Here is a 24,455-nt window from a genome sequence, read left to right as displayed (position 1 = left end):
TAAGAACGGAAAGTGTTGAGGGTGTAGCTTAGCACGTGTGAGGGTCCTGGCTTCCGATTCCCAGAATCGGGGGGAAAAATAAGAGAAGTGTGACAATGAAAGGGTACCGATATAACTGTTGAACCACAAAGAGTAGAGTGTAAATTTTTGTTTTGTTTTCAGGTAGGTTTTAAACGAATTTAAATGTTTCTGTATAAAAAGCAGTCAGTGGAGAAAAAGTAGAGGAGACAGAAAGCTGAATGGTGACTACGACCAGAAGGGAGCAGTTGTTCTTGGACAGGTGAATAGTTGATACCATTCCTTCAGTGTATAGTATGTGTAATACATGCTCCCCATTCTTGTCTCTGTGATATATCTGGCAGTTTTTAGAGGAAGTAGGCTTTATACTCTGTGATACATTTTATAGTTGATCTATGCATAGGAGTTGAGAAGGACTGAATCCAGCTTGGAGTTTGGGAGGAGAAATGAGAGAGCAGAAATAGCTTCCTGGACAAAACTGGTTTTATTTCACTATTGTGGAAGAGTGAGTAGAAATTAGCAATGTGATTATTTCCGTTTAGAAAGATGATTTTTTTTCTAAGGCATTTTTTTTTGGTTAAGTGTTAGGAGTATAGGCATTGCCTGGTGAAGTTATGAAGGTCAGTCTCTCTCCTTGTTGAAGGTATGAGGGTCAGACTCCTGATTGTTATGGAAGTCTAAGGGAGTAGCAGCAAGTGGGAAGGAAAAAGGATTCCAAGTCATATTTGAGATGAAGAGGGGATGGCCCAGAATTCTATCGATGCTAGAATTAGATGGTGGTTTAATGTACTGAAGATTGGCAGTGCCCAAAGAATATTTTTAAAGTCATTTCTACACTAGACCATTCATTCACTCATGAGCAGGTACCTCGATATGAAAGTGGTATTAGTTCTTTTTTTTTTTGAAAAGCAGTTGCATCATTTGCCAATTGGTTTTTTCATGTTGTTGTAGGCCAAAGCCAATTTTGAAAAAGAAGAAAAGCGTAAAGAACTTAAGCGGCTTCGGGGTGAGGATACATGGATGCTACCTGATGTGAATGAGCGAATTGAACAATTCTCAGAGGTATCGCTAAATTTATTGGAGGAAGGATACCTATCTCTTTCCATACTAATCAAATTAATATTGAGAGAGCAGTTTTTTTTTACTGTTTTCATAAGTTACAGAATGAATATTACATAGTTGGCACTATTGAATAGTTTTATCTCTGGCAAAAGTATTGTAATATTTTGGATGTCGTGGCATTAAAAGATTTTGTTATTTGTTTTGGCTCATGGAAGATTTAGCTTCAAGTTTTTAGTACATTTGTAGGAAGCTTGTGGACCTAAAAATGTACATTTTAAGCTTTATATCCTGTTAGGTTCTTTTTTTTTTTCTTTAGAGGAAGGGGATTTAAGCCTCATTTTCTCTTTTAAATTAAAAAAATGGACAGTAACTGTATATATTTATGGAGTACAGTATAGTATTTTGTTTTAAGTATAAATTAGAAAAACTTAGTAACTTGTCTTTCACAGCACTAATTTTTTTTATAGTGTTTTGTAATTTTGGAATATCCAAAGTGTTACTATTAACTGTGGTTACCAGGCTGTGCAGTTTTTTCCTTCAGCCTGATTGAGCCCCATATACTTCGGTTTGCATCTTTCTCTCCCTCTTCTCCTGCTGCTCTGTGCTTTTCCTTCCCTCTTCTGTTACCCTCTTTCTCCTGCTTTTAATTCATGCTGTTTTAGTATATATTTTATGACCTAATGATTTCACACAGATCTTTGAGGAGGTCATAGATAAATTATATGTATTATGTTTGTGTGTATGTTTATATACACATGTTTATATATTTGTATATAGATGTGTGTTTACTTAAAAATAATCTGTCATATGTTTTTGTGTTATATATAAACAATTTTGTTATTTCTCTTCCTGAAAGATTTAAAGACTTTGAGTATGGATTTTTTCCCCTTTAAAATGGTTCATTTTGAAATAAATTTCTTTCTTAGTTTAAAATGTAATTGCTTACAGGAACATTCTGTGAAGAAAAAGAAGAAAAAAGACAAGCATTCAAAAAAATTAAAGAAAGAAAAGAAAAAAAAGAGCAAGAAACAGAAATATGAAAAAAACGAGTCAACTGATAGTTCATCAGTAAGTACACTAAAACTAACCAAAGCAGATATTTAAGAAAATGTAGTAGATATGATATGAAAATGTATGGAAGACATTTACGTGGAGATGTCCAGGAAATGTTAGCAATGTAGATCTTGAGCGTGGGTGGGGATGTGATTTAGGTAGCATTGTTGGTGGAGCCATTAGCATGGGTGACATGCCTAGAGAAACCGAGAAGGAAGATGAACACGACAGTGAAGAGCCAGATAGGCAGTAACGAATGGTGCTTGTTCTCAATAGTTAGAAAGTTGACAGAAAAGCTGGGGATTGTCAATATTATGAAAAGAAGGGGAAAGAAAAAGGGAAACTCCAGTGGAAGAGTTTTTATTGGTGAGCCATCTTAAGAGCATAGGAAGCTTGTGAATTTCTCTTATGTGCTAAATATTCTTAGAGCTCTGAAGATGAGTGGGTTGAGGCTGTTCCCTCTCAGCCTCCCGGCAAAGAAAAGGCTTGGAAAGTGAAGGGTGAAAAGTCAGAAAAAGAAGATGATGGCCAAGTTATTCAGGTGAGTGAAAGACGTATCAGCTTCTAGGAACAGGTGAATGTTAAGATGGAACAGGATTATAATTTCTTGAGGAGAAAAATTAGTCTCAGAAGTGATTTGTGGTATCTGAATAATTTTGGTAATGAAGCTATTTGCTGAACATCTGCCATGAGATGTGAGACATCTGAACTGCACCCTTGAAGTCCCCAGCTTTTGCTTGTTGGTAGAGGTGGCACTTGCCCCTCATGGTGTGTAGCCTTGCACTTTTCCCTCTATCTGACCCTTCCATGTGGGCAGAAGTATTTCTGCCCTTTCACCACATGTTAAACTTTGTTGCGGATACTTCCAGTTGAGTAGTTCAACAAAGTTTGAATTACAGTTTACATGCCTAAGAAGAAAGATGGGGACTAATGTTTGATTGTGGTGTGTCAGGCCTGGTGCTGGGTGCCTTATTCCTGATATCTTCTCTAACCCTAGCCCTGAAAAGTAGTATTGTGTCCCCTTCTATAAGGGGCAGACTTAAGATGTAGAGGGAATATGAAACCTGCTTGAAGGCATAAGGATTTAATCCTGCTCAAGTGCCTTCAAAGTCCCTGCTCTTAGTAAATTCTGTTCAGTTCAGAGTGAAATGGCCTCTTTTTCTTTTAAACAGAGGGATGAGTGGATGACTGTTGATTTTATGTCTGTTAAAACTGTGTCAGCAGCATCACTAAAAGCTGAAAAGGAAACCATTAGAAAAATAGAGCAAGAGAAAACTGAAGCACTGGAACGGGTAAGAGAGTTTTTGAAATGCTTAATTTTCTAAATTTGCCTTTAATAAACTGTTAAGACAGTTATATAAATAGTCTTATTTGTAAAATATTTTATCTTTCATGACATTTAATATAATTAATGTGGACTATAACGTAAATCTTTTTTTTTTTAATTTAATTTTATTTTATTTGTGAACATACTGTACAGAGGAGTTACAATTACATGGGCAGGATAATGCGTACATTTCTTACCAAGCATTGCAGCCTCCTCCTTTGTTTACCCTTCACATCCCTTCCCAGCCTCCCCCCTCCCCCCCAATCCCAATCCTTCTCCTTCCCCCCCTTCCCCCCACCCCCACCCCAGACCGACGTTGTAAAGCTCGTTTTGGACATGACAACTTGTACTTCTCATTGTTGCAACAGGTCCACCTGTATCCTTAAACAACTGGTTTTTTAACATAAATCTTTTAATCTCAGTTTCCTATAGGAAATGAGTTTAAGGTCTGTTAGATTTATAAATCTAGGGCATGTGTAGCTGAGTGAATATTGAGCGGATGTTACCATCATTAAATTAAAACCGAATCCCTGATTTCCTTTTCAGTGAAACACATTAAAATAGGTACCATAAAAGACTTCTATTTTAAGACATCTACAAGTTCTAAATATAAAATAAACATGTATATTTTATATTAGATTGTTTTCACTTTGTTGGTAAGAAAACACTGGAAATCTTTAGAGGCAAAACAAAATAAGTCAATTTCTTTCTTTCTTTCTTTTTTTTTTTTTAAAGGAGGCAAAAGTAAAAACCTAGCTAGTAAGGAGGTTCTGAAGCTTGAGCTTCTCTAGCGCATCACCCAATCCTGGAGTGTAGAAGTGCAGTTTTAGTGGATGCTTGGCAAGTGCTCTATCACCTGAGCTACACTTCCAGCCCATTTCGGTTCAGATATGATCTTGGCCACAGACCATAATCCTACTCCCTACACTTCCCCTATTCCTAGTATTACAAACATGAAATACCATGCCTGCCTTATTATTTAAGATAAGGTCTCACTTTTTTGCCTGGGCTAACCTTGAACTGTGATCCTTTTATCATTACCTTCTAAGTAGTTAGGGTTTTCTTTGCTCTTTTTTTTTTTCCTTTCTTTTGGTGCTGTCACTAGGGCTTGAACTCTGGGCCTTGAGAACTTTTGCTCAGCTTTTTTTGCTCACAGCTGGAGCTCTGTCACTTCGGCCACTCCTCCACTTCCAGCTTTTGCTGTTTAATTGGAAGTAAGAATCTTTTAGATTTGTCAGTCTGGTCTGGCTCCAAGCCCTGATTCTCAGCTCAAGAGATCTGTTACCATCTTCTGACTGTACTTCTATCTCTAATCCAGCTCTGCTCTTGTATGTATTCCATAGTGAGACCAGTTCACACTTTGTGTAATGCATTCTATGAGTTATCATTGCCCCCAGTACAAACACTATGCAGTAGGTAATGTGGCTTAGGCTATGATTATTCTCCAACCTAATCTCATTGTCTCTATTGTATACACTCCTAACTTCTAGCCAAAGTTAAGTTAATTTCCTTGAAATCATTGTATTTTCTTTCTATAAGATTCAATGAACATATTGGAACATTTGTATGTTCTCTACCCCCTCCCCACATCCTCAATAGAAACTAAACTAATTTCTGTTCATCTGTCTGAGACTACCAGGTATTACTTTCTCTAGGGTGTCTTTGGCTCTTCAGTGTGAGACAAGTGTGAATTCTTTATGTGACTTTCATATTTTGTATTTCTATCTTTAGAGCATGTATCAGTTATTTTTGGTCTGTGTTCCTCACTGAATCGTAAGCTAGTTAGGTCTAAGCCAGTTTCATTGACACCTAATACCTTTCTGAGACATAGGACATACTCCATACAAACATTGAGTGGATGTGAATTTAGACATTATTACCTGCAAATTATAAAACACTGTGTCTTTTGAATGGTTTGTTTAGGATTGTAACTAACTTTGCTAACTGGGCCTCAGATTTATTATTTACCAGTACTTTGTTGTGGAGGATTTATTTTTACTTTCTAGCCTTTGAAAATGTTTTTTGTTTTTGTTTTCCTTAGTCCAAACTGCTAGAAAGAGAGTTGAATCCATATTGGAAGGATGGCGGGACAGGCCTTCCATCAGAAGACTGTGGTGTATCATCAGTTACTAAAGGTATCCATGATTTTTTTTTTTTTTTTTTTTTGTCAGTTGTGGGGCTTGAAATTTGAGCTTGGGCATTGTCCCTGCACTCTTCAGCTCAAGGCAAATGCTCTGCCGCTTGAGCTACAGCGCCACTTCCAGTTTTCTGAGTGGTTTATTGGAAATAAGAGTCTCAGGGACTTTCCTGCCTGGGCTGGCTTTGAACTGTGATCCTCAGATCTCAGCCTCCTGAGTAGCTAGGATTACAGGCATGAGCCACTGGCCCCTGGCGGTATCCACATGTTGTGGTTGTAGACACATAAACACTTCTTGACTTCTTATAACTTGGTGAAGGGAATAGCCTGATTTTGCAACAAAACATGGATAAAATACTTAGAATCTTTTGAAGCCATGATTAAGTCATTATTGTCTTAGAAGTTCGTTTCATTATGTATTTGGGATCAAACTGATTATTTTTATACTCTGTACTGTTTTCATTTATAAATTTTTATATTAAGTGGGTTAATATAAAGTATGATTCTATGAGAATATCTTAATGCCTTTCATTTGTTATTTTAACTAGGAAAATGTAGAACTTATTGTGTGAAATTGCAGGTAAATAGTGTGGAAACATTAAAGATGTGGTTTCATATCTTCAGAAAGTGTTCCTTTTCCAGTACTCATAAAATTTTTATTGATCTTAGGAAAGTGCTGTTATTTTCCAGCAGATGGAGACAAAGTAAGGGTCACATAAACATTCTTTATCACTTAATTAAACATTACTTAGGTAGCTAGGTACCAATGGCTCATGCCTATAATCCTAGTTTCTCAGGAGGCTGAGGTCAAGGATCATGCTTCAAAAACAGCTTGGGTAGGTAAAGTCTTTGAGACTCTTTATCTCTAATTAATCACTAAAAAGCTGGAAGTGGAGCCGTGGCTCAAATAGTAAGAGCATTAATTAGTCTTAAGCACAAAAGCTCAGGGACAATGTACTGGTCTTGAGTTCAAGTCACACAGGTACCAAAAAAAGAAAAAGAGTTATTTGCATGCCTAGCACGTTGCATTGGTAATCAATGAAATGTTTATTTAATCACTTAGTGCAGAATGCAATAATAATATAAATTATCTTTTTGCATTAGTGATTTATTATATTTTCTCACTTTATATACATTGTTTATTTTTTGGATATTTACTTAAATCCTTTTTTTTTTCTGTTGGTCGTGGGGCCTGAACTCTGGGCCTGGGCACTGTCCCTCAGCTCTTCAGCTCAAGGTGAGCGCTCTACCACTTGAACTACAGTGCCACTTCCATTTTTTTCTGCTTATGTGGTGCTGAGGAATTGAACCAAGGGCCTTATACATGCGAGGCAAGCACTCTACCACCCAGCCCCTTAAATCCTTTTATATTTTTCTATATACCTAAAGCCACCCAGAGCCACAAAAAAGTTTCTTTATAATTTTTGTTTAGTAGTTTTGCTGAATTTATTAAGAATGACAGGGTTTTTCTTTCTCCTGTAGCATGAGCCAGATGTGTTTGTGCTGGGTTTAGCACTGGTACTTTTCTTTTTATAGAAACTTAGCAGGTAGGGGAGGTAGCCTGATTTTATGATGTGTACTTTTACATTGCCTTGTATCAGTGGACAGTCAATAAATTCATCATCGAGAAGACCAGAATCCACACACTCAGCCTGTGGGTGTTGCAGTGAACAGGTAGAAGATGGGGAGTTTATCTTTAAATTTATCTTTAGCTGGGAAGAAGGTGATCTTAGTAAAGCTTTTACAGAGCCAATGACTTATTTCCCTCTTATGTTACACTTTTCCTACTTCTGTTTCCCATACTCTATTTACAAGGAGGAAAATGACCAGTCCCCTCCCCCCAACAACAACAACAACAACAAAACAAACTCCTGCTTGTCAAAGTCTCAGAGCCTAGAATTGAAAATGATTTGTGGGTTTTACTACATATATAGATAGCATTTATCATTCTGGTAAGGCTGGGCCCATTCACACCTCAAAAGTGCTACATAGTATTGCGGATACTTTGTCTCTGCTGAGGGAGTAGAGGTGGCATGTGTTGTTGGGATGGACTTAGACCGTGCAGTCAGTCTACTTGAGATTCAATTTGGCATTTCTATCCTTTAGTTTTATGATTTTTTGGGGGGAATGTTTTCTGATATTTCTGAGCCATATTCACTGGGCTATAATAGGGAATAACAACACCTATTTAAAATAGTTATTGTGAAGATTAAATAAAAAATCTTTTTTGCATAGTATCTGAAATATACTGACTGCTTAATAATAATGTCAAATACTTGTTCAGTGATTAAAAGTTTCAAAAGGGCTGGGCACCAATGGCTCATGCCTGTAATCCTAGCTACTCAGGAGGCTGAGATCTGAGGATTGTGGTTCAAAGCCAGCCAGGGCAGGAAAGTCTGTGGTGCTCTGGTTTAAGTGGTAGAGCATTCACCTTGAGCTGAAGAGCTGAGGGACAACACCCAGACCAGAGTTCAAGCCATGGCTGACAAAAAAAGTTTCAGAAAGGTTTTGTCAACAGTTTTTAGGGTAATGATACATTTTTAACAATTACTTGGTTGATGTTACTGTTTTCCTTAGCAGAACCTAGGTGGGATAGTAAGTCATTTTTAGAACTGATAGAAAATTGTTTAAAATTGTAGTTTAGTAATGGGAATGTCTATTTAATTTTAGAGTTTACATGGCATATTTATAAATCAGCTTCTCTTCATAGCAATCATATGAGACAGGCAGAATGAGTATCTTGAACTAATTTTAGTTCAAGAAACAGGCTTGGAGCAGCCAGGTAATTTGCCTATAGTCTGTGAGTATATATATAACTCAGGTCTCTGATTTCTAGTCGGGATAGGCTAGTCTGGATTCTTTAGAACATTTAAGCTTATTATTATATGCTAGTAAAAATTGTTCCTTACAGATTCTTTGAGTGTGATTTTACCCTTTCTGTTGATTCTTTTCCCCCTCCATGTTTTTTGGCTTTCTCTGCTAAAGTCTGACTTGGAAGGACTTCTGAAGGTGGTTTTCATCAACTGTCTTCTTTAGTAGATGAAGAAGCAAGGCTCCAAAGAAGTCAATGAATGGCATGCTTTTGATCTTAATGAATGTTTAGTAGTGGTTGGAAGACCAAAATCTAGGTCTCTTGATACTTGGTTATTGTATTTCTGAGAGAACTAGGGGAGACACCCAGATTCATTTGGTGGTATTTTGTTTATAGCACTATACCTCTGAGTTATGTTTGAATTATTATATTATTTTTGACTTATTACTTTTTAAAAAAAAGGTTTGAAATACAAATACATACCAATGCTGCGTAGCAGTGAATTTGCTATTCTGATTTACAGTATCTTTATCTCAACATAGAGAACTAGTCTTATTCCTGCTTTTACATTATTTTGTACTTAACAAGTTTTCACATAAATGATAAATATTCATTAAATATTTGTTGATTGAATTTGAGGATGATATTGCAAGTTGGTATTTTTTATTTGCTTTTTATTTTTATTTATTTATTTATTTTTGGGTCCGGTCATGGGGCCTGAACTCTGGGCTGGGCACTGTCCCTCATCTCTTCAGCTGAAGGCTAGCGCTCTGCCACTTGAGCCACAGCGCCACTTCCAGCTTTTTTGTTTTTGCTTATGTGGTGCGGAAGAATCGAACCCAGGGCCTCATGCATGCAAGGCAAGTGCTATACCACTGAGCCACCTTCCCAGCCCTTTTTATTTGCTTTTTAAGTATTAAATTTGGTGATGTCTCATTGAAAGACTTCATTAATATTATTTTAATTAGAAGATTATTATAAAGATGTTGAATAGAATGTATCAGTGCAGTTTGTTGATACTGTATAAATACTTTTTTGTCAGTAGTGAGGCTTGAACTCTGGGCTTGGGCGCTGTCCATGTGCTCTTCAGCACAAGGCGAGCGCTCTACTGCTTGAGCCACAGCAACACTTCCAGTTTTCTAGTGGTTTATTGGAGATAGGAGTTTTATGGATTTTCCTGCCCGGGCTGGCTTTGAACCGTGATCCTCAGATCTCAGCCTCCTGAGTAGCTAGGATTACAGGCATGAGCCACTGATGCCCAGCTTGTATAAATACTTTCAACACTATAGTTTTAATTATTACTGGAAATATTTGTTTTAAGTTTCCCTTATAAATAGTATCATAAAGAATAAAAAAGCAGGGTCTGGGAAGATGGCTCAGTGGTAGAGTGCTTGCCTTGCATGCAGGAGGCCCTGGGTTCGATTCCTCAGCACAACATAAACAGAAAAAGCCAGAAGTGGTGCTGTGGCTCAAGCCATACAGTGCTAGCCTTGAGCTGAAGAGCTGAGGGACAGTGCCCAGGCCCAGAGTTCAGGCCCCAAGACCGACAAAAGAGAGAGAGAGAGAGAGAGAGAGAGAGAGAGAGAGAGAGAGAGAGAGAGAATAAAAGCGGTCTCATTTGTGTTTTTTCTCTAAGCTATGTTAACATTTTAGTAGTTGTTCAGGGAATCAGAACTGTGCCCACTATCACTTTATTAGGTTCACACTAAATCCTGCAGAGTGAACAGTTTAATGATATAGCTGGGATAGTAGGAAAGTTACTGCAAACTCATAGACTATAAATAAGAGGAAAGCAAAATAGACTTTTACGTGAAAATAATCATTTCTAGGCTTGAAGTAAAGGAAGGCCACAATTGTTTTTAAAAGAGATAAACAGGAGATTTGAATGAAAGAATATAATTAAGATAGAATAATTTGAGAATTATATATTGAAGCTATATGGTGGTGGCTCATATCTATAACCCTATTTAATTGGGAGACTGAGATCCAGAGGATCAAGGTGTAAATCTACCCTAGGCAGAAAAGTCTGTGAGACTCCATCTCCAAAATAATTAGCAAAAAGCTGGGTTGGAGGCCTGGCTGAAGTGCTAGAGCATCAGCTGAACAAACAAGCCAAGCAAGTGTGAGGCCTTGTGTTCAAATCCTGTGGTGTTAAATAAACACATAATTTTAAATGTGTTTATATTTTCAAGGAAAAGTATTCAATTTCATACTTTAGAATTGATAGAAACAAGCACCAATTCTTTGATGACCATACTAACATTATAATGGTTATTGAAACTTAGCTTCAGGAGTAGAGGATGGTGGATTAAGCTGGCTAAGGAAGTCTTATCAAAGAATGAAGGAACAAGCTGAGAAAGAAAACAGAGATTTCGAGGATATTGTAACTGAAAGGTATGGGGTAAGTATATTTAGTAAGTATGTATGATGTGTAATAAGTATGTGTTATTTTTAGCGTTACTTGAAAAATTAAGTGCCTTTAACTTTGTTTTGTGCCATAAAACACTTAACTTACTTAAAGTATGTGTTTAATGTAAAAATAACACTTTTTTTGGTGAGAAACTTTCAATAACATAGAAGATAATCTGGAGATAACCATGGTTGAAACTTCATAGATTTAAGAGTCTGATATATTAAGGAGTTTTAACCTTTTTCTGAGGGTTTTGTGTGTGTGTATGTGGGGGGGGGGGGCTTGGGCACTTTCTCTGAACTTTTGTGCTCAAGGTTAGTGCTCTACCTCCTGAGCTACAGCTCCACTTATGGTTTTTGAGGGTTAATTGGAGATAAGAATCTTATAGAGAGGAGGGGCCAGGAGGGAAAGACTAGGCAAAAATGAGGGAAGAGGTGACACTGTTCAAAAAGAAATATACATTTCTGGGCATCCGTGTCTCATGTCTGTAATCCTAGCTTTTCAGGAGACAGATCTGAGGGTTGCAGTTTAAAGCCAACCAGGAAAGTCCATGAGACTCTTATCTCTAAGTAACTGCAGAAAAAGCCAGAAGTGATATTGTAATTCAAGTGGTAGAATGCTAGCCTTGAGCAAAAAGGAGTTCAGGGACAGTGCCCAGTAAAAAAAAAAAAAAAAAAGGAAATGTACTCATTAATTGATTAATATAACTAATCCCTCTGTTTGTCACCTTTACAATAACAATTTTGAAAAAGAAACAAATTTAGTGCAAAATAATACATAAAAAATTCTCTGTCTTCCCCAAAACCATGGGAGAACAATTTCTAAAATAAAAAGGAATCTCATGGACTTTCTTGCCCAAGCTGGATTTAAACCATGATCCTTGGATTTCAGCATCTCAAGTAGCCAGGATTACATAAGTGAGCCACTAGTATCTGGCTAGTGTTTTGTTTTTAAATTATGTATATGTATATTTTTTCCCACCAGTCCTAGGGCTTGAACTCAAGGCCTAGGCACTGTCTGTGAACTTCTTTTGCTCAAGGCTAGCACACTACCACTTGTGCCATAGTGCCACTTTCAGCTTTTTCTGTTTATGTGGTACTTCATGCATGCTAGGTAAGCACTCTACCAATAAGCTAAATTCCCAGCCCTCGTTATAGTCTTAGACCATTATAACAGTGCATCAGAACCGGGCGCCAGTGGCTCATGCCTGTAATCCTAGCTACTCAGGAGGCTGAGATCTGAGGATCGAGGTTCAAAGCCAGCCTGGGCAGGAAACTCCGTGAAGCTCTTTTCTCCAATAAACACTCAGAAAACCGGAAGTGGCACTGTAGCTCAAGTGGTAGAGTGCTCACCTTGAGCTGAAAAGCTGAGGGACAGCGCCCAGGCCCAGAGTTCAAGCCCCACGACCAACAAAAATAAAACAAATACAAACAAACAAACAAAAACAACAGTGCATCAGTACATTTTTCCAATCCCTCTTAATTCCTTTCCTCTGTAAGTGATGTAGCTAGAATTACGGGTGTGAGCCACCAGCTCCCGGCTTTCTTTGTCCCTTCTTAGTGGAAGTACTGATGCATGCTTGTTAGATTCTCTAGAATCAGTTGTCCAGATTATTTTATTTATTTATTTTCTTGCAACTAGAATTCCCAGGCCAATTTTGTTTTTAAGACTTTGTATTCTACTCAGTATATCTGGACACTTTTTGAACAGTTTTTTAGTCTTGTTCTTAGAACTATTTTCCCCCCATCAGTTGTCTTTTAGCACTTTAACCTCTTGAATCTCATTTGTAGTATGAATTATTTTAAAATATTATATGCCTATTCTGTATTAGTACAGGGATTTTGTTTTAAATTGGTGGTGGGGCTTGAACTCTAGGCTTGGGTGCTATCCCTGTGCTCTTCAGCTTAAAGCAAGTGCTTTATTGCTTGAGCCACAGGCCACTTCCAGTTTTCTCGTGGTATATTGGAGATAAAGTCTCGCAGACTTTCCTGCCTGTACTGGCTTTGAACCGTGATCCTCAGATCTCAGCCTCCTGAATAGCTAGGATTACAGGCTTGTGCCATCGGTGCCTGCCTACAGTGATTTTTTTTAAATGTTATTTGGTAACTTTTCATTGCTTTGTCTCATATTTTTTACAGTGTTTAATGTGGGATGATTGTAAGGATCTCCCGCTAGTGGTGTGTATTTTATTCTACACCTTGGCAGGGGATCTACAGGCACTTTGGCACAATGGAATCAAGCACAATGGGAATCAAGTCACTGGGTCTTTCTTTTTTTTTAATTTTTAATTACTTTAAAATTTTAATTAATTTACTTCATTGCTATTATAAAGGTGATGTACAAAGGTATTAGAATTACCTGAGTCAGGTAATGAGTACATTTCCTTTTGTACAGTCTTCTGTTCCACTCACTGTCTCCCGAGTCTCTTAATTTTAGATATATATTTTTTTCTTTGTAGTCAATGGAAATCTTTCAGTCGAAATTAGAAGAAGCTGAAAAAATTGCATTCAAAAAAGAAGATTATAGACGGGAACGATGGAGGAAACCAGCATATTTGGATGAAACACAAAATAGTAAGGAAAGTAGAAAGTCAGACTTAGTAAAATCTGGAAACAGTTCAAGAGATAGATACATTATAGCAGGGATTGGAAACAGAAACAATGAAGATAAGTTTCATGCTGATGAAAAAAGTAAGAGATCTGGGTCTTTAGAAACTTGTACCAGAGAATCCAACCCAAGGCAAAGTCAAGAGTTCTCTTTCAGAAATTCAAGACCTAAATTCTTAAGACCCTGTGATGATGACCAACCGCCATTTCACTGCAAGGGCAGAAATTTTGAACCATCTGCTTTATCTTCAGCTAGTGCTCAGAGTTCTTTGCATCGTGGTTTTCGAAAACCTATGGAGAGCAGTGATGAAAACAGTGAAAAACCATCATGGCATATTCCTGATGGGAGAGGTGACAAGAAACGTGTAGATCCAAAACCATTGGAAACCAGGAGCAGCACTGGCTGCCAACACAGTCCAAGAGATGGGAGAGAAGAGTTACAGGTCCAGAGTGTGAAAGATGACCTATCACAAAGAGAACATTTACAGAACACAAAGTCTACTCTTGATGGGTATTTTATCATTCTTTTCCCCTTCATGAGTATTTTATCATTCTTTTCTTCCGACTCTCCTTTCTACTGCTCTTCCTTGTTCTCCTCTCCCTCTTTACCTTTCTTCTTTCCTTCCACTTTTGTGATGGGATTTCACTTTAGTCTCCAACTCAAAATCCCCTGCCTCAGCCTCCTATCATATGTAAACTTTATTGTGGGATGGCTTATGTTTTGATTGACATCTTGCTTAGTGGAGAATCTTGTGTAGGATTGTGCTATACATGAATTCTGTAAGAATAGGGAAATATGTAAAGAAATATCAGGGAAACCTCTTTATCTAGTTTATCTTCCATCAGTTCTTCATTTTTTTCCAGCTGGCTGGTGTTGAGAAAAGTAGGTGAATTAGACATAATTTTGGTGGTAAGGAAAGTTAGATATAGAAAATCAGATATGTGAGTACTTAGAAATTAAAGACAGAAAATGTCAGAGGAAAAACTACCAAGATATTTCTTACTTAGGAAACAGAAAGGTAACAGGCATACCCTGGAGCAGGCAGATTTCACGGAAGCATAATTGAACTCCTTCTCTTTAGAAGAAATATAAACTGTGGTTATCTATTTTTTATTAGACACATGCTACATTTTTCCTAACACGCATGGGAATTCCTTCTAGTGAATGGGTAGAAACACTAAATTTTCAAAGAGAATTTTTGAAGAAATAATGCAAATTGAGATGAGTTGTGTTGATTAGAAGGTAAAGGTTCATAAAAAGGAAAATTTATAGAAAAAAGTTTATAGAAATGTATTTGAGTTGCCAGAAATTCAAATAAATTACATTTATCTTACAGTAAAAATAATATATGCCTTAGGATTTTAATTTGATACAACTACTGAAAAATAGCTACTATACAAAAAGTACAAGTAATGATAAAAGCAATAACTCAACCCACAGAGGCATATTAAAAACTTGTAATGTTCTTATGATCACATAAATGTGGTATCCCTACTGTTTGTTTTAATTGATTCTTAAAATAGAGACTAAAAGAACATGAGGGGAAGGAAAAGTACATTGTAGTTATGTTTTTACCTCAAATAGTGTCTTTTGTGTAAGCATCAGTCTTTTGAGTTTTTGTTTCCTTTTTAAGTGAATATGAAGCTGTTAAAGGTTGTTACTGTTGCCACTATTGCTGCTGCTGCCTTAAACTTGCTAGGCAGATACTCTACTGCTGAGCCATGCCTCCAGCCCAGCATAGTTGATTTTTATATTTGCCTCATTGTCACTAAGAGTTTGGGGCATCATAGCTTCATAACAGATTTTCAGTTGAATATTGTTAGAATCATGATTCCCCTGTTGATGCCAAAGCTTTATTGAGGTAGTTAAGGTAATGTTTGATCATTGATGTTGTTACTTGCACTGACTTCGTGTGTTCTTCCTCCCTGTCCTCTTCATGCCATAGTGGTGAGGGTGAGTCCATGCACATCCTGACTGTTGATGAGAAGAACAAGTTGGGGGCCAAGATTATCAAGGCAGAGATGATGGGGAATATGGTAAAATCTTATATGTTGGAGAATAGAGGTTAAATATTTAATGTGTACAAGTGAATTTGGAAGTTCCTTAGCACTGTGCATATGGCATACATTAAAAGTAACTGTGACTGAAAGAAATTTCTAAACATTTCTAGAAACAGTACTATCTTTTTAAAAAATGAGTTGTCTATTTTCTCTATCAGATTTCTGAAATTTATGTTCCAAGGGAACTTTGTGATTTTTACTTTTTAACTTTTCTGTATGCTTTACTATTATCACTTCTAACTTATGGAACAGAATATATTTGAAGGAGTTTAATATATATTACTGTTTTATTTTCCATTTTATTGTATTTTATTTATTTTTGTTTGGGTCTTAGGGCTTGAACTCAGGGTACTGCCCTTGAGCTTTTTTTTTTTTTGCTGGTGCTCTACTACTTGAGGCACAGTTCCACTTCTAGCTTTTTGGTAGTTTATTGGAGATAAGAGTATCCTGGGCTTTCCTGCTTGGGCTGGCTTTGAACTGCAGTCCTCAGATCTCAGCCTCCTGAGTAGCTAGGATTGCAGGCATGAGTTGCCAGCTCCTGGACTCCCCATTTTAATTATTTATTACAAGAATATTTATGTTTTCAAAAATGCTAGTTAAGAACCTAAAAAATGGGTGTGGGAAGGTGGCTCAATGGTAGAGTGCTTGCCTTGTATGACTGAGCCCCTGGGTTCGATTCCTCAGCACCACATAAACAGAAAAAGCCGAAAAGTGGTGCTGTGGCTCAAGTGGTAGAGTGCTAGCCTTGCATGCCTGAGCCCCTGGGTTCGATCCCTCAGCACCACATAAGCAAAAAGAGAAAAGCCGGAAGTGGCGCTGTGGCTCAAGTGGTAGAGCGCTAGCCTTGAGCTGAAGAGCTGAGGGACAGCGCCCAGGCCCAGAGTTCAGAGTTCAGGCCCCACAACTGGACCCAAAAAAAAAAAAAAAAAAAAAAAGGATTGAGGGAATGTGTGTTTGATACTGTGTTAGATCCTTTTATGGGTGAGCTCATTTAATTCTCACAGTAATGTTTAAGACTGAGTTCCCTTGAATGGAATAGAAGCAGGGATGATTTGGTAAGAGCTACTTCATTCATTAGTCCATTCATTGGTTCATTTACTCATTCATTCTCACATGCCTATTATACTAATTGATGTTAAGTTGCACTTGGCAGAATAGCAAAGCCAGATAGTGTTCTATGCCCTGGTATAGCACATTCACTTACGACATATGTATAGGCTCATGTCAAACTCAGATACAAATGATCTTTAAGTAGTTTCATGTTTGGTATACTATCAGCACATTACTCTTTCTTAGGAAAAAAGCAGCTATATACACTCTTTCTGTTTTTATTAGTTGTATATTTAGTGAACAGCATATCTTGCATATACTGATCTCTCCCTTTGAATATAGTTCTTGATGACATTGGATTAAACTTGGCCCAGAAGGTAGTATTATAAGCTAACAACATAAATAAAACATGGAAATAAAGTTTGAGTTATGTAAACACTGAAGGATTAATTAAAATACTGAGAGAAAGGTTACCTTATAGAAGGCTACGATGCTAAAAAAAATGCATTTCTTTGTTCATGTAATGGTTGCAGTGAAATGTAAAACTGAGATTTGTTACTTTGTGGTTTGTTGCTTTATGTGTTAGTGTGTTACATAAATTTCTAGGCTAAAAATGGAATACATTCGGAATTTTTAAGTTATATATCAACAGTGAAGAAGAGCATATTTTAGTTTTTAGGATGGTTTCCTTGTAGCTGCAATAAGTTCATTAAAATGTAATGCACTAAGCTGTGAGTTGGTAGTTGAAGTTAGTTTATAGCAGTATGAGATCTTGGTATGCTGTTTTCCTTTCTGTTGTAGATATTTGAAATACTCTGTAATTAAGAATTTAGAGACATGTCATACTCATTTTGCTTATTTTTCTTTTTGGAGGAATTAGCTGAAAGACTTAAAGCCCAACTTGAAAAGGCAAATAAGTTCAAAGAACCTGTAATGCAGATGTCATCTAAAAAACCAGGGTCGGAGGTGAGTAATAAAACTTACTGTTTGTGTAGGTGCATGATTGCCTGTGTAATCAGTCACCTGTGTAATATTATTTTGCAGCTTCCATATTTTAATATGAGATGTGTCTGCATGCATCTCTGTGTTTCTATGTATGCTTTGCTTGTATCTTCTTAGATTTCACTGAGTTTTCTAATAGAAGCCTAGGTTGGGGGCCAAAAAGACCTGCATTTATTCTAGACTCTGTTACTGTATGTGATGGAAGTCCATACAACCCTTCAGTTCTTTTCCTAAAGACTTAAGAGACTTGAGTTAGGTATCAATTTAATAAGGGACAAATAGTTTCATTCTGTGATTCATTCATCTATTTATTACTGACCAAAACAGTTTAAAACACTTGCCTGCATGAAATGTCCATTTTAATAGAGTTAGAGACAAGGAAATAATAAGATAATAGCTAAATAAACTGCATGGCATAGTAGAAAGTTTTAATCCTATGATGGGGTAGGGATTTGAGTGCTAGGCTGATCCTCACTCAGCAGGGGACAGTGATGCAGAGACCTGCAGTGAGCCAATTATAGCATCTCTGTCTGAACCAAGAGTGCTCGAGGCACAGGGAGCAGAGAATTTAAAGGCCCAGAGATGGGAACATGTCTGATGTATAGGAAGAATAGCAAGGAAACCAGCAATACTGCAGTGGAGTCATTGAGAAAGAAAGTAGACTTTTATTCTGACCTAGATGAGAAGCTATTATATGAGGTAATGAACATAAAGTTTTGCTAGACAGGTCTACCATTTGATTCCTGCTACTAATTCTTTTTTGCTTTAGTTATTATTTAGGTAGAAACTTGTGTTTTTGCCTGAGGCTGGCCATAGACTGCCCTAGGACTGGCACAAAAATTAAAATACAATACAAATGAACTATAGAAAATTGAAATAAAGAACATATGTATTAAGTTCAATAGTATGTGTGTGTTAATGGGTTTTGAAAACTCAGAGCCTTGTTCTTGTGAGGCAAGTACTATACCTTTGAGTCATGGGTTCAGCTAGTCATCAGGTTTTTTTTTTTGGTGGTGGTGGTGGGGGGGTCGGTCATGGGGCTTGAAATCTGGACCTGGGCTCTGTCCCTCAGCTCTTCAGCCCAATGTACTCTGCCACTTGAGTTACAGGGACACTTGTGGTTTTCTGGTGGTTTATTAGAGATAAGAGTCTTGCAGACTTTCCTGCCCTGGCTGGCTTTGAACTGCAATCTTCGGATCTCAGCTTCCTGAGTAGCTGGGATTATAGGCATGAGCCACTGTTGCCTGGCAGCCATCTTGTTTTTATTGAGATTGAATTAACATAAGATTGCTCTGTTGACTGTTACAAAAGTTTATCAACATTCAGTTTCTTTATTTACCTCATCTTGGATTTGTATCAAATATTTCATGGCTGGTATAGTTCTGACTCACACTGTTCTGTGGGCCATACTTCTGGCCATACTTCTCATTGTGGTGATCTAGGAGATCCCTAGGTTTTACAGGTTTTTAAGCAAAGAATAGCATGATACTGCTGTGTTGATACATTGAAGTTGATGACACTATGAATGATAATTAGGTTTCAGTGTGGAAGACTGAAAACCAAGGAATTCTAGGATCAGCATTTGAGAGGAAGTTATAAAGGGAGGAATAAGTGAAGGTGGTTTCTGTAATCGTGACAATTTACACAGGGAGTAAATCCCATACGAGGCTGTAAACTTGAAGGCAGAGGCTTTATTTATTTAGGCACATTAAAGAAGAAATACAGTTTTTCATATAATACCTGGTAGACTGCTGCTACTCTACTGTGTCTTAGTGTCTAGAAGAAAGCCTGAAGTTTGCTTTTGTGATTGTACTTTTTAAAATATTAAACATTGTGTATTTCTCTCACTTTTTCTGAAGAGATTATAGTAATTTTATAGTATAGTAATAGAAGTAGTCCACAATATTATGAAAACTAGAATCTTTCTCAGGCTCTTTTGCTATTAAATAGAAGCATTCAGCAATTTCCACAGTTATTTCAAGTTATCTCTAATCATCTTATAGAATGAAGAGCAGCAAGAAGTGATTCTGGTCAGAAGCAATGAGTCTGGGAGTGTATGGCCTGTGGGCACACCAGGAGGGCCGCAGCCAGCCAGAGCAGGAAAAGGGAAGAAACAGAAGGTATGTGTCACGTGTCCCTGCTTATTAGGCTTCCTTTTCCCTTAGGTAGAATTCCTTTTTTCTCTTTGGGTTTTTTGTTTAGTTTTGTTTTTTACTTTTTTTGTTGTTGGTTGTGGGGCTTGAACTCTGGGCCTGGACACTGTCCCTCAGCTCTTCAGCTCAAGGTGAGTGCTTTACCGCTTCAGCTACAGCGCCACTTCTGGTTTTCTAGTGGTTTATTGGAGATAGGAGTCTCAAGGTCTTTCCTGCCAGGGGTGGCTTTGAAACGCGATCCTCAGATCTCAGCCTCCTGAGTAGCTAGGATTACAGGCGTGAGCCACCAGCACCCGGCTATGCTTTTTACTTTTTATTAAAATATTTGTCCTAGGTTTGTTGTTCTGGAGTTTGCACTCGGGGGGGGGGGGGGTCTATCACTTGAGCCACAATCTTAAGCCTCAAACCTTAGACTACAAAATATTTCCTTGATTGTAGCTTCCTAATATAAACATTAGACAATAGTAAATTAGGTTATTACTTTTATTCTTAATTATCTCTTTGCCTTTTACAAAATGCATTTTCCCCCCAAAATTATAACATTAAGTGTTTAGTGTATATTTCTTTGGTGTTGAATTTAGTTTCTTACTGCATACTTACTCTATGTCTCTTATGAAAAACCTTGTTCTTCTAGACCCGTTGCCTGGGCTAGACAGCTACTTTGAGACCTGGTGACGGGGTATCCATTCACAGTGAAGTCCTAATTGTGTAGGTGCTGTGAGCCAGCGTGCACCTAATTTACTTTCCCATCTCATTGCTCCACCAATTAGTTTCTAAGCACTGCCTTGAGGCTTTTGAGCTGAGAACAACAAAGCAATATTGAATTTTCCTATGTTAAGTTTTTGTTTTAAATTTGAAGATCATGCAGATGATAATTGAGTACACCAAAAATCATTTGTTCAAGCTGGGCTCCGGTGGCTCACGCCTGTAATCCTAGCTACTCAGGAGGCTGAGATCTGAGGATCGCGGTTCTAAGCCAGCCCGGGCAGGAAAGTCTGTGACTCTTATCTCCAATAAACCAAAAACCAGAAGTGGCACTGTAGTTCAAATGGTAGAGCCCTCGCCTTGAGCTGAAGAGCGCAGGGACAGTGCCCAGGCCCAGAGTTCAAGCCCCACGACCCACATGCTTGTTGCTTGCCCTTTGAGTGCTTCTGCTGTTAGAGATACTGATTAATTCTTTCCAAAATGGAAATGGAATAGATCCCTCTTCTCATGTCATGGGAGGAACTAGGGCCTGGAAAGGATGTATAAAAGATTAGTAAAGGTTTGAGTATGTGAAGTGACAGAGTTAACAAGGAATCCTTAACTCACTACCATGTGGCACTGAGAGCCCTTTTAAGTTGCATACTGCTGTGCAGTCTAGGTATAGAAGTGAAGAGTGCACACATGTTGATTTAGGACTGGGATATGCTGTTGGAGTCTAAACAAAAGGCAAAAAGACCACAAGGATTTGGAGGCAGAGAGGGATTGAAATAATGGCATTTGAGGTTTAGGCTAGTAAAGAAAAGGATAGCAGTGTTGGGAAAATAATGGTTACGGAGATCTCCAAAAAGTGGAGGCGGGGGGGGGGGGGGGGAGACAGATTTTATTTAGGGAATTTTGTCTTAGAAAGGAATAAATACCACTTTTCTGTTCCTTATTTGTATGTGCAACTGACAGAATAAAACTCAGGACCAACTTCAGTGGGGATCAGGAGACCAGCTTAACTTTTGGTAAAGCTGTTAATAGAACCAGGGTTAACTATTAGAAGTGGTGTCTCATCATTTCTGGCCACTGTGTCAGAATAACACAGACAGGTAGTTTAGCAGAAATTTATTCCTAATGGTTCTGGAGACTGGGTGCTGTCAGGATCATGTCTGGTGGGAAATTTATTCCTTATAGTTCTGGAGAATGGGTGCTGTCAGGATCATGTCTGGTAGGCAGGCTTCCTGGTTTCCAGGTGGTGGTTTTCTCATTTTATCCTCATACAGCATGGAACAAAGAAAGAAGAATCCCTGTCTTGTCTTTGTAGAAGTACTAATTTATTCATGATTTTCTACCTTCATTACTTCCCCAAAGACCCTTATCATACTGGGATCTCAGCATTTGAAAGGGGGGAATTAAATAATCACTGCTTTAGAACAGTGATTTTGATATTTCACCTCTGTTTTTTGGTGTACTTTTCATTTCTGGATACCTGCAGCATTCCTTCCACAGTAGCAAGGGATTTGAAATACAAGAAGAAGAGCAGAGCAAAGAAGGGATGGAATAGTTTTGTTTCATCCAAACTTAGAGATCAGATGATGTGGTGCTTCTATCCTGGGAAAGAGAAGAGTACAAGGGAGATGTAATAAGTGTAATTTTTTTACACTTTGAATGGAAGTCTTGCACATAGAAAGAAGCAACTAAAATAGGATAAACTGGTAGGGCATGGTAAGATTTTTACATTTATTAGACTTATAGGTAATCAATCATAAAGACTAATTTAGAGACTTAAATTTTCACTGAATGAATTATGTTTGTTTTGTCCTAGGTTTCAACCCATGAGGGAAAAGAAAGAGTCAGATACTTTCATGATGATGATCACTTAAGTCTAAATGATTTAGTTAGAAATGAAAAGATGGGGACAGCAGAGAATCAGAACAAACTCTTTATGAGAATGGCATCTAAGGTAAGAGGTATTCCTCACCTCACATCTAACCATTATCTACTTTTCAGGGAGATCTGATTCTCTTGATCCTTGGTTTATTTCATTAAATTTTTTTTGTAACACATACTTGTAGCATATTAAAACAAAATGCACTTGAGATTCTATTTGTTTTTAAATATAGACTCTGGATTACTTAGTTTGGGATCAGATTTTTTTCTTATTTATTTTTTAAAATTTGAGTCAGAGTCTTACTCTGTTGACCAGAGTATTTTTGGAACCCAAAATTCTCCTGTTCCTGCCTCTGAAATAGCTGGGGTTCCAGGCATGCCTCATGCCTAGCACAGAGGGAATTAAATGGTTGGCTTTGGGCTGCTTGTTAATAGTATTGTATTAACATTCTGATAGGTTACTCTCTTTATCCAAATTGTTTTCTTTGTATTAGAGTATGTAGTCCCTTGGTTGTTGCAGCTAAGGGAAATGCAGAAATAGGCAGCTTTTTCTCCTGTAGCCAAGTGTGTTAATTTTTTCATGATGTTTGGGGGAATGGAATGAAGGTTGATTTGTATATGATAACAGAAGGAAAGCAGTTCATCATAAAGAAGACCACGTTGTATATTAAATGCACAAAACCATATCAACATTACCTATTTGCAGTAGAACCAGTGGGCGTGCAGTAGCTATGGAAGTGTTGATTTGGCATTATGATTTTTTTAGTTCTTCCTGCTTAATATTAACCACAGCATAGTAGACATTTTTCTTGTACCTTGGTTAAGGTATAACAATGATTAAAATTAGCTCTGGTAAAAATTTAAAGTACTACTGAAAGCATGTAAAAATAAAAATACCTGGAATATGTGCCTTTTCTATAAATATTGTGTTTAATATCTTCACTCTTTAAAATTTCATGGACTAGGGGCTGGGAAGGTGGCTCAGTGGTAGCTCACACTTGCCTTGCATGCGTGAGGCCCTGGGTTCAATTCCTCAGCACCACATAAGCAAAAAGAAAAAAAGCCAGAAGTGGCGCTGTGGCTCAGGTGGTGGAGCGCTAGCCTTGAGCTGAAGAGCTGAGGGACAATGCCCAGGCCCAGAGTTCAGGCCCCACGACCGGACCCCCCAAAAAATTTTTTTTCATGGACTAATTAGCTGAGTTACTACATTAAAAAAATAACATCATTGGCAGGTAGTTTAAGTAATTCCTTAAAGATACCACATAAGCTCTTTACCCTGTGTTCCTTTCTATTAAGAAACAGTTGCAAAGCATTAGTCTACGATTTTTTCTGTAACGTGTCAGGTGGTAAATATTTTTGGCTTGCTGAACTCACAGCTTTGCTGTTATGGAAAAAAGCAGCCATATATAGTGTGATTATATTCCAACTATTTACAAAACTGTGGCTGGCTTGCTTTGGTCTGTGAGCCATCATTTATTAACTTTTAGATTTAGGATATGTAAATGATAACTACCTTCAGAACACCTGTCTCTGAACTTGGGTACTTCTGTTATGTATTGATCCTTTGTGGATGGATCTAGGCTAGCAAAAAAGTAGCCAGTCGGGAGTAGCTGGCGTAGGATATTGATCTCATACATTGTGTGAGATGCTCTACAGGAGGTACACTGGTACACAGAGAGGACAGGATTCTTGGTTAGAGGACTTAGAGGCTAGGAAGGAAAAAAGAAACATCAAATAATGATGAACATGAATTTAGTAGTAAGGATGTATGAACTATTGAGAATGACAAGGGAAAAGTCTTTGGAGCATCAAGAGGGTGCCTTAAATTAAACTGGGGAGCTGTGAAAAGTTTCATGTTGGATGTCATGACTGCTTCCGGGTCAGTATTCAAATTACTGAGCTGTATTTGACACATATTTTACTTTTTGATTTCTATCCTATAATGAGTCATTTCATTTTTACTTTCCACCTTTTTCTTGCTTTCCTAAAATTCAGATTATATTCAGGTTAATTCAGATTATATTCACTTTCTTTTTGGCTATATTTTACCATTAGACCTTAAATGACAGTTCCTCATTATAACCAAGGAAGAAAGGCATCTTGTGTCAAATTGCAACTTCGTTTGGTTAGGAGGATTGTGGTGGTTGTTTTTTTTTGTTTTTTTTAAAAAACTTTTTCTATATAAAT

The 24,455-nt window shown here is 37.5% G+C and overlaps 1 protein-coding gene across 2 annotated transcripts in view; it reads left to right on the top strand.

Annotated features, from left to right (window-relative positions):
• The window catches only part of LOC138821339 (CWF19-like protein 2), a 42,500-nt gene that overhangs the window by 1,175 nt on the left and 16,870 nt on the right, over positions 1 to 24,455 (top strand). Inside the window, exons 1-12 of one of the 2 annotated variants that reach the window (XM_070013492.1) lie at positions 163 to 280; positions 970 to 1,080; positions 2,029 to 2,148; positions 2,561 to 2,674; positions 3,306 to 3,425; positions 5,502 to 5,595; positions 10,695 to 10,810; positions 13,278 to 13,936; positions 15,372 to 15,462; positions 17,410 to 17,502; positions 19,542 to 19,658; positions 22,204 to 22,341. In XM_070013492.1, coding sequence (XP_069869593.1) covers positions 1,039 to 1,080; positions 2,029 to 2,148; positions 2,561 to 2,674; positions 3,306 to 3,425; positions 5,502 to 5,595; positions 10,695 to 10,810; positions 13,278 to 13,936; positions 15,372 to 15,462; positions 17,410 to 17,502; positions 19,542 to 19,658; positions 22,204 to 22,341 — 1,704 coding nt within the window. In that variant the 5' untranslated portion in view covers positions 163 to 280; positions 970 to 1,038. Of the gene's footprint in view, positions 1 to 162; positions 281 to 969; positions 1,081 to 2,028; positions 2,149 to 2,560; positions 2,675 to 3,305; positions 3,426 to 5,501; positions 5,596 to 10,694; positions 10,811 to 13,277; positions 13,937 to 15,371; positions 15,463 to 17,409; positions 17,503 to 19,541; positions 19,659 to 22,203; positions 22,342 to 24,455 lie in introns of those variants that run through there. The other variant, XM_070013491.1, reaches the window with a different exon arrangement.

Source organism: Dipodomys merriami, unplaced genomic scaffold (genome assembly GCF_024711535.1).
Source record: "Dipodomys merriami isolate MVZ:Mamm:240054 unplaced genomic scaffold, mDipMer1.0.p SCAF_91, whole genome shotgun sequence".
NCBI classification, from domain to species: Eukaryota; Metazoa; Chordata; class Mammalia; order Rodentia; family Heteromyidae; genus Dipodomys; species Dipodomys merriami.
This window is presented reverse-complemented; position numbering and strand designations above follow the sequence as displayed.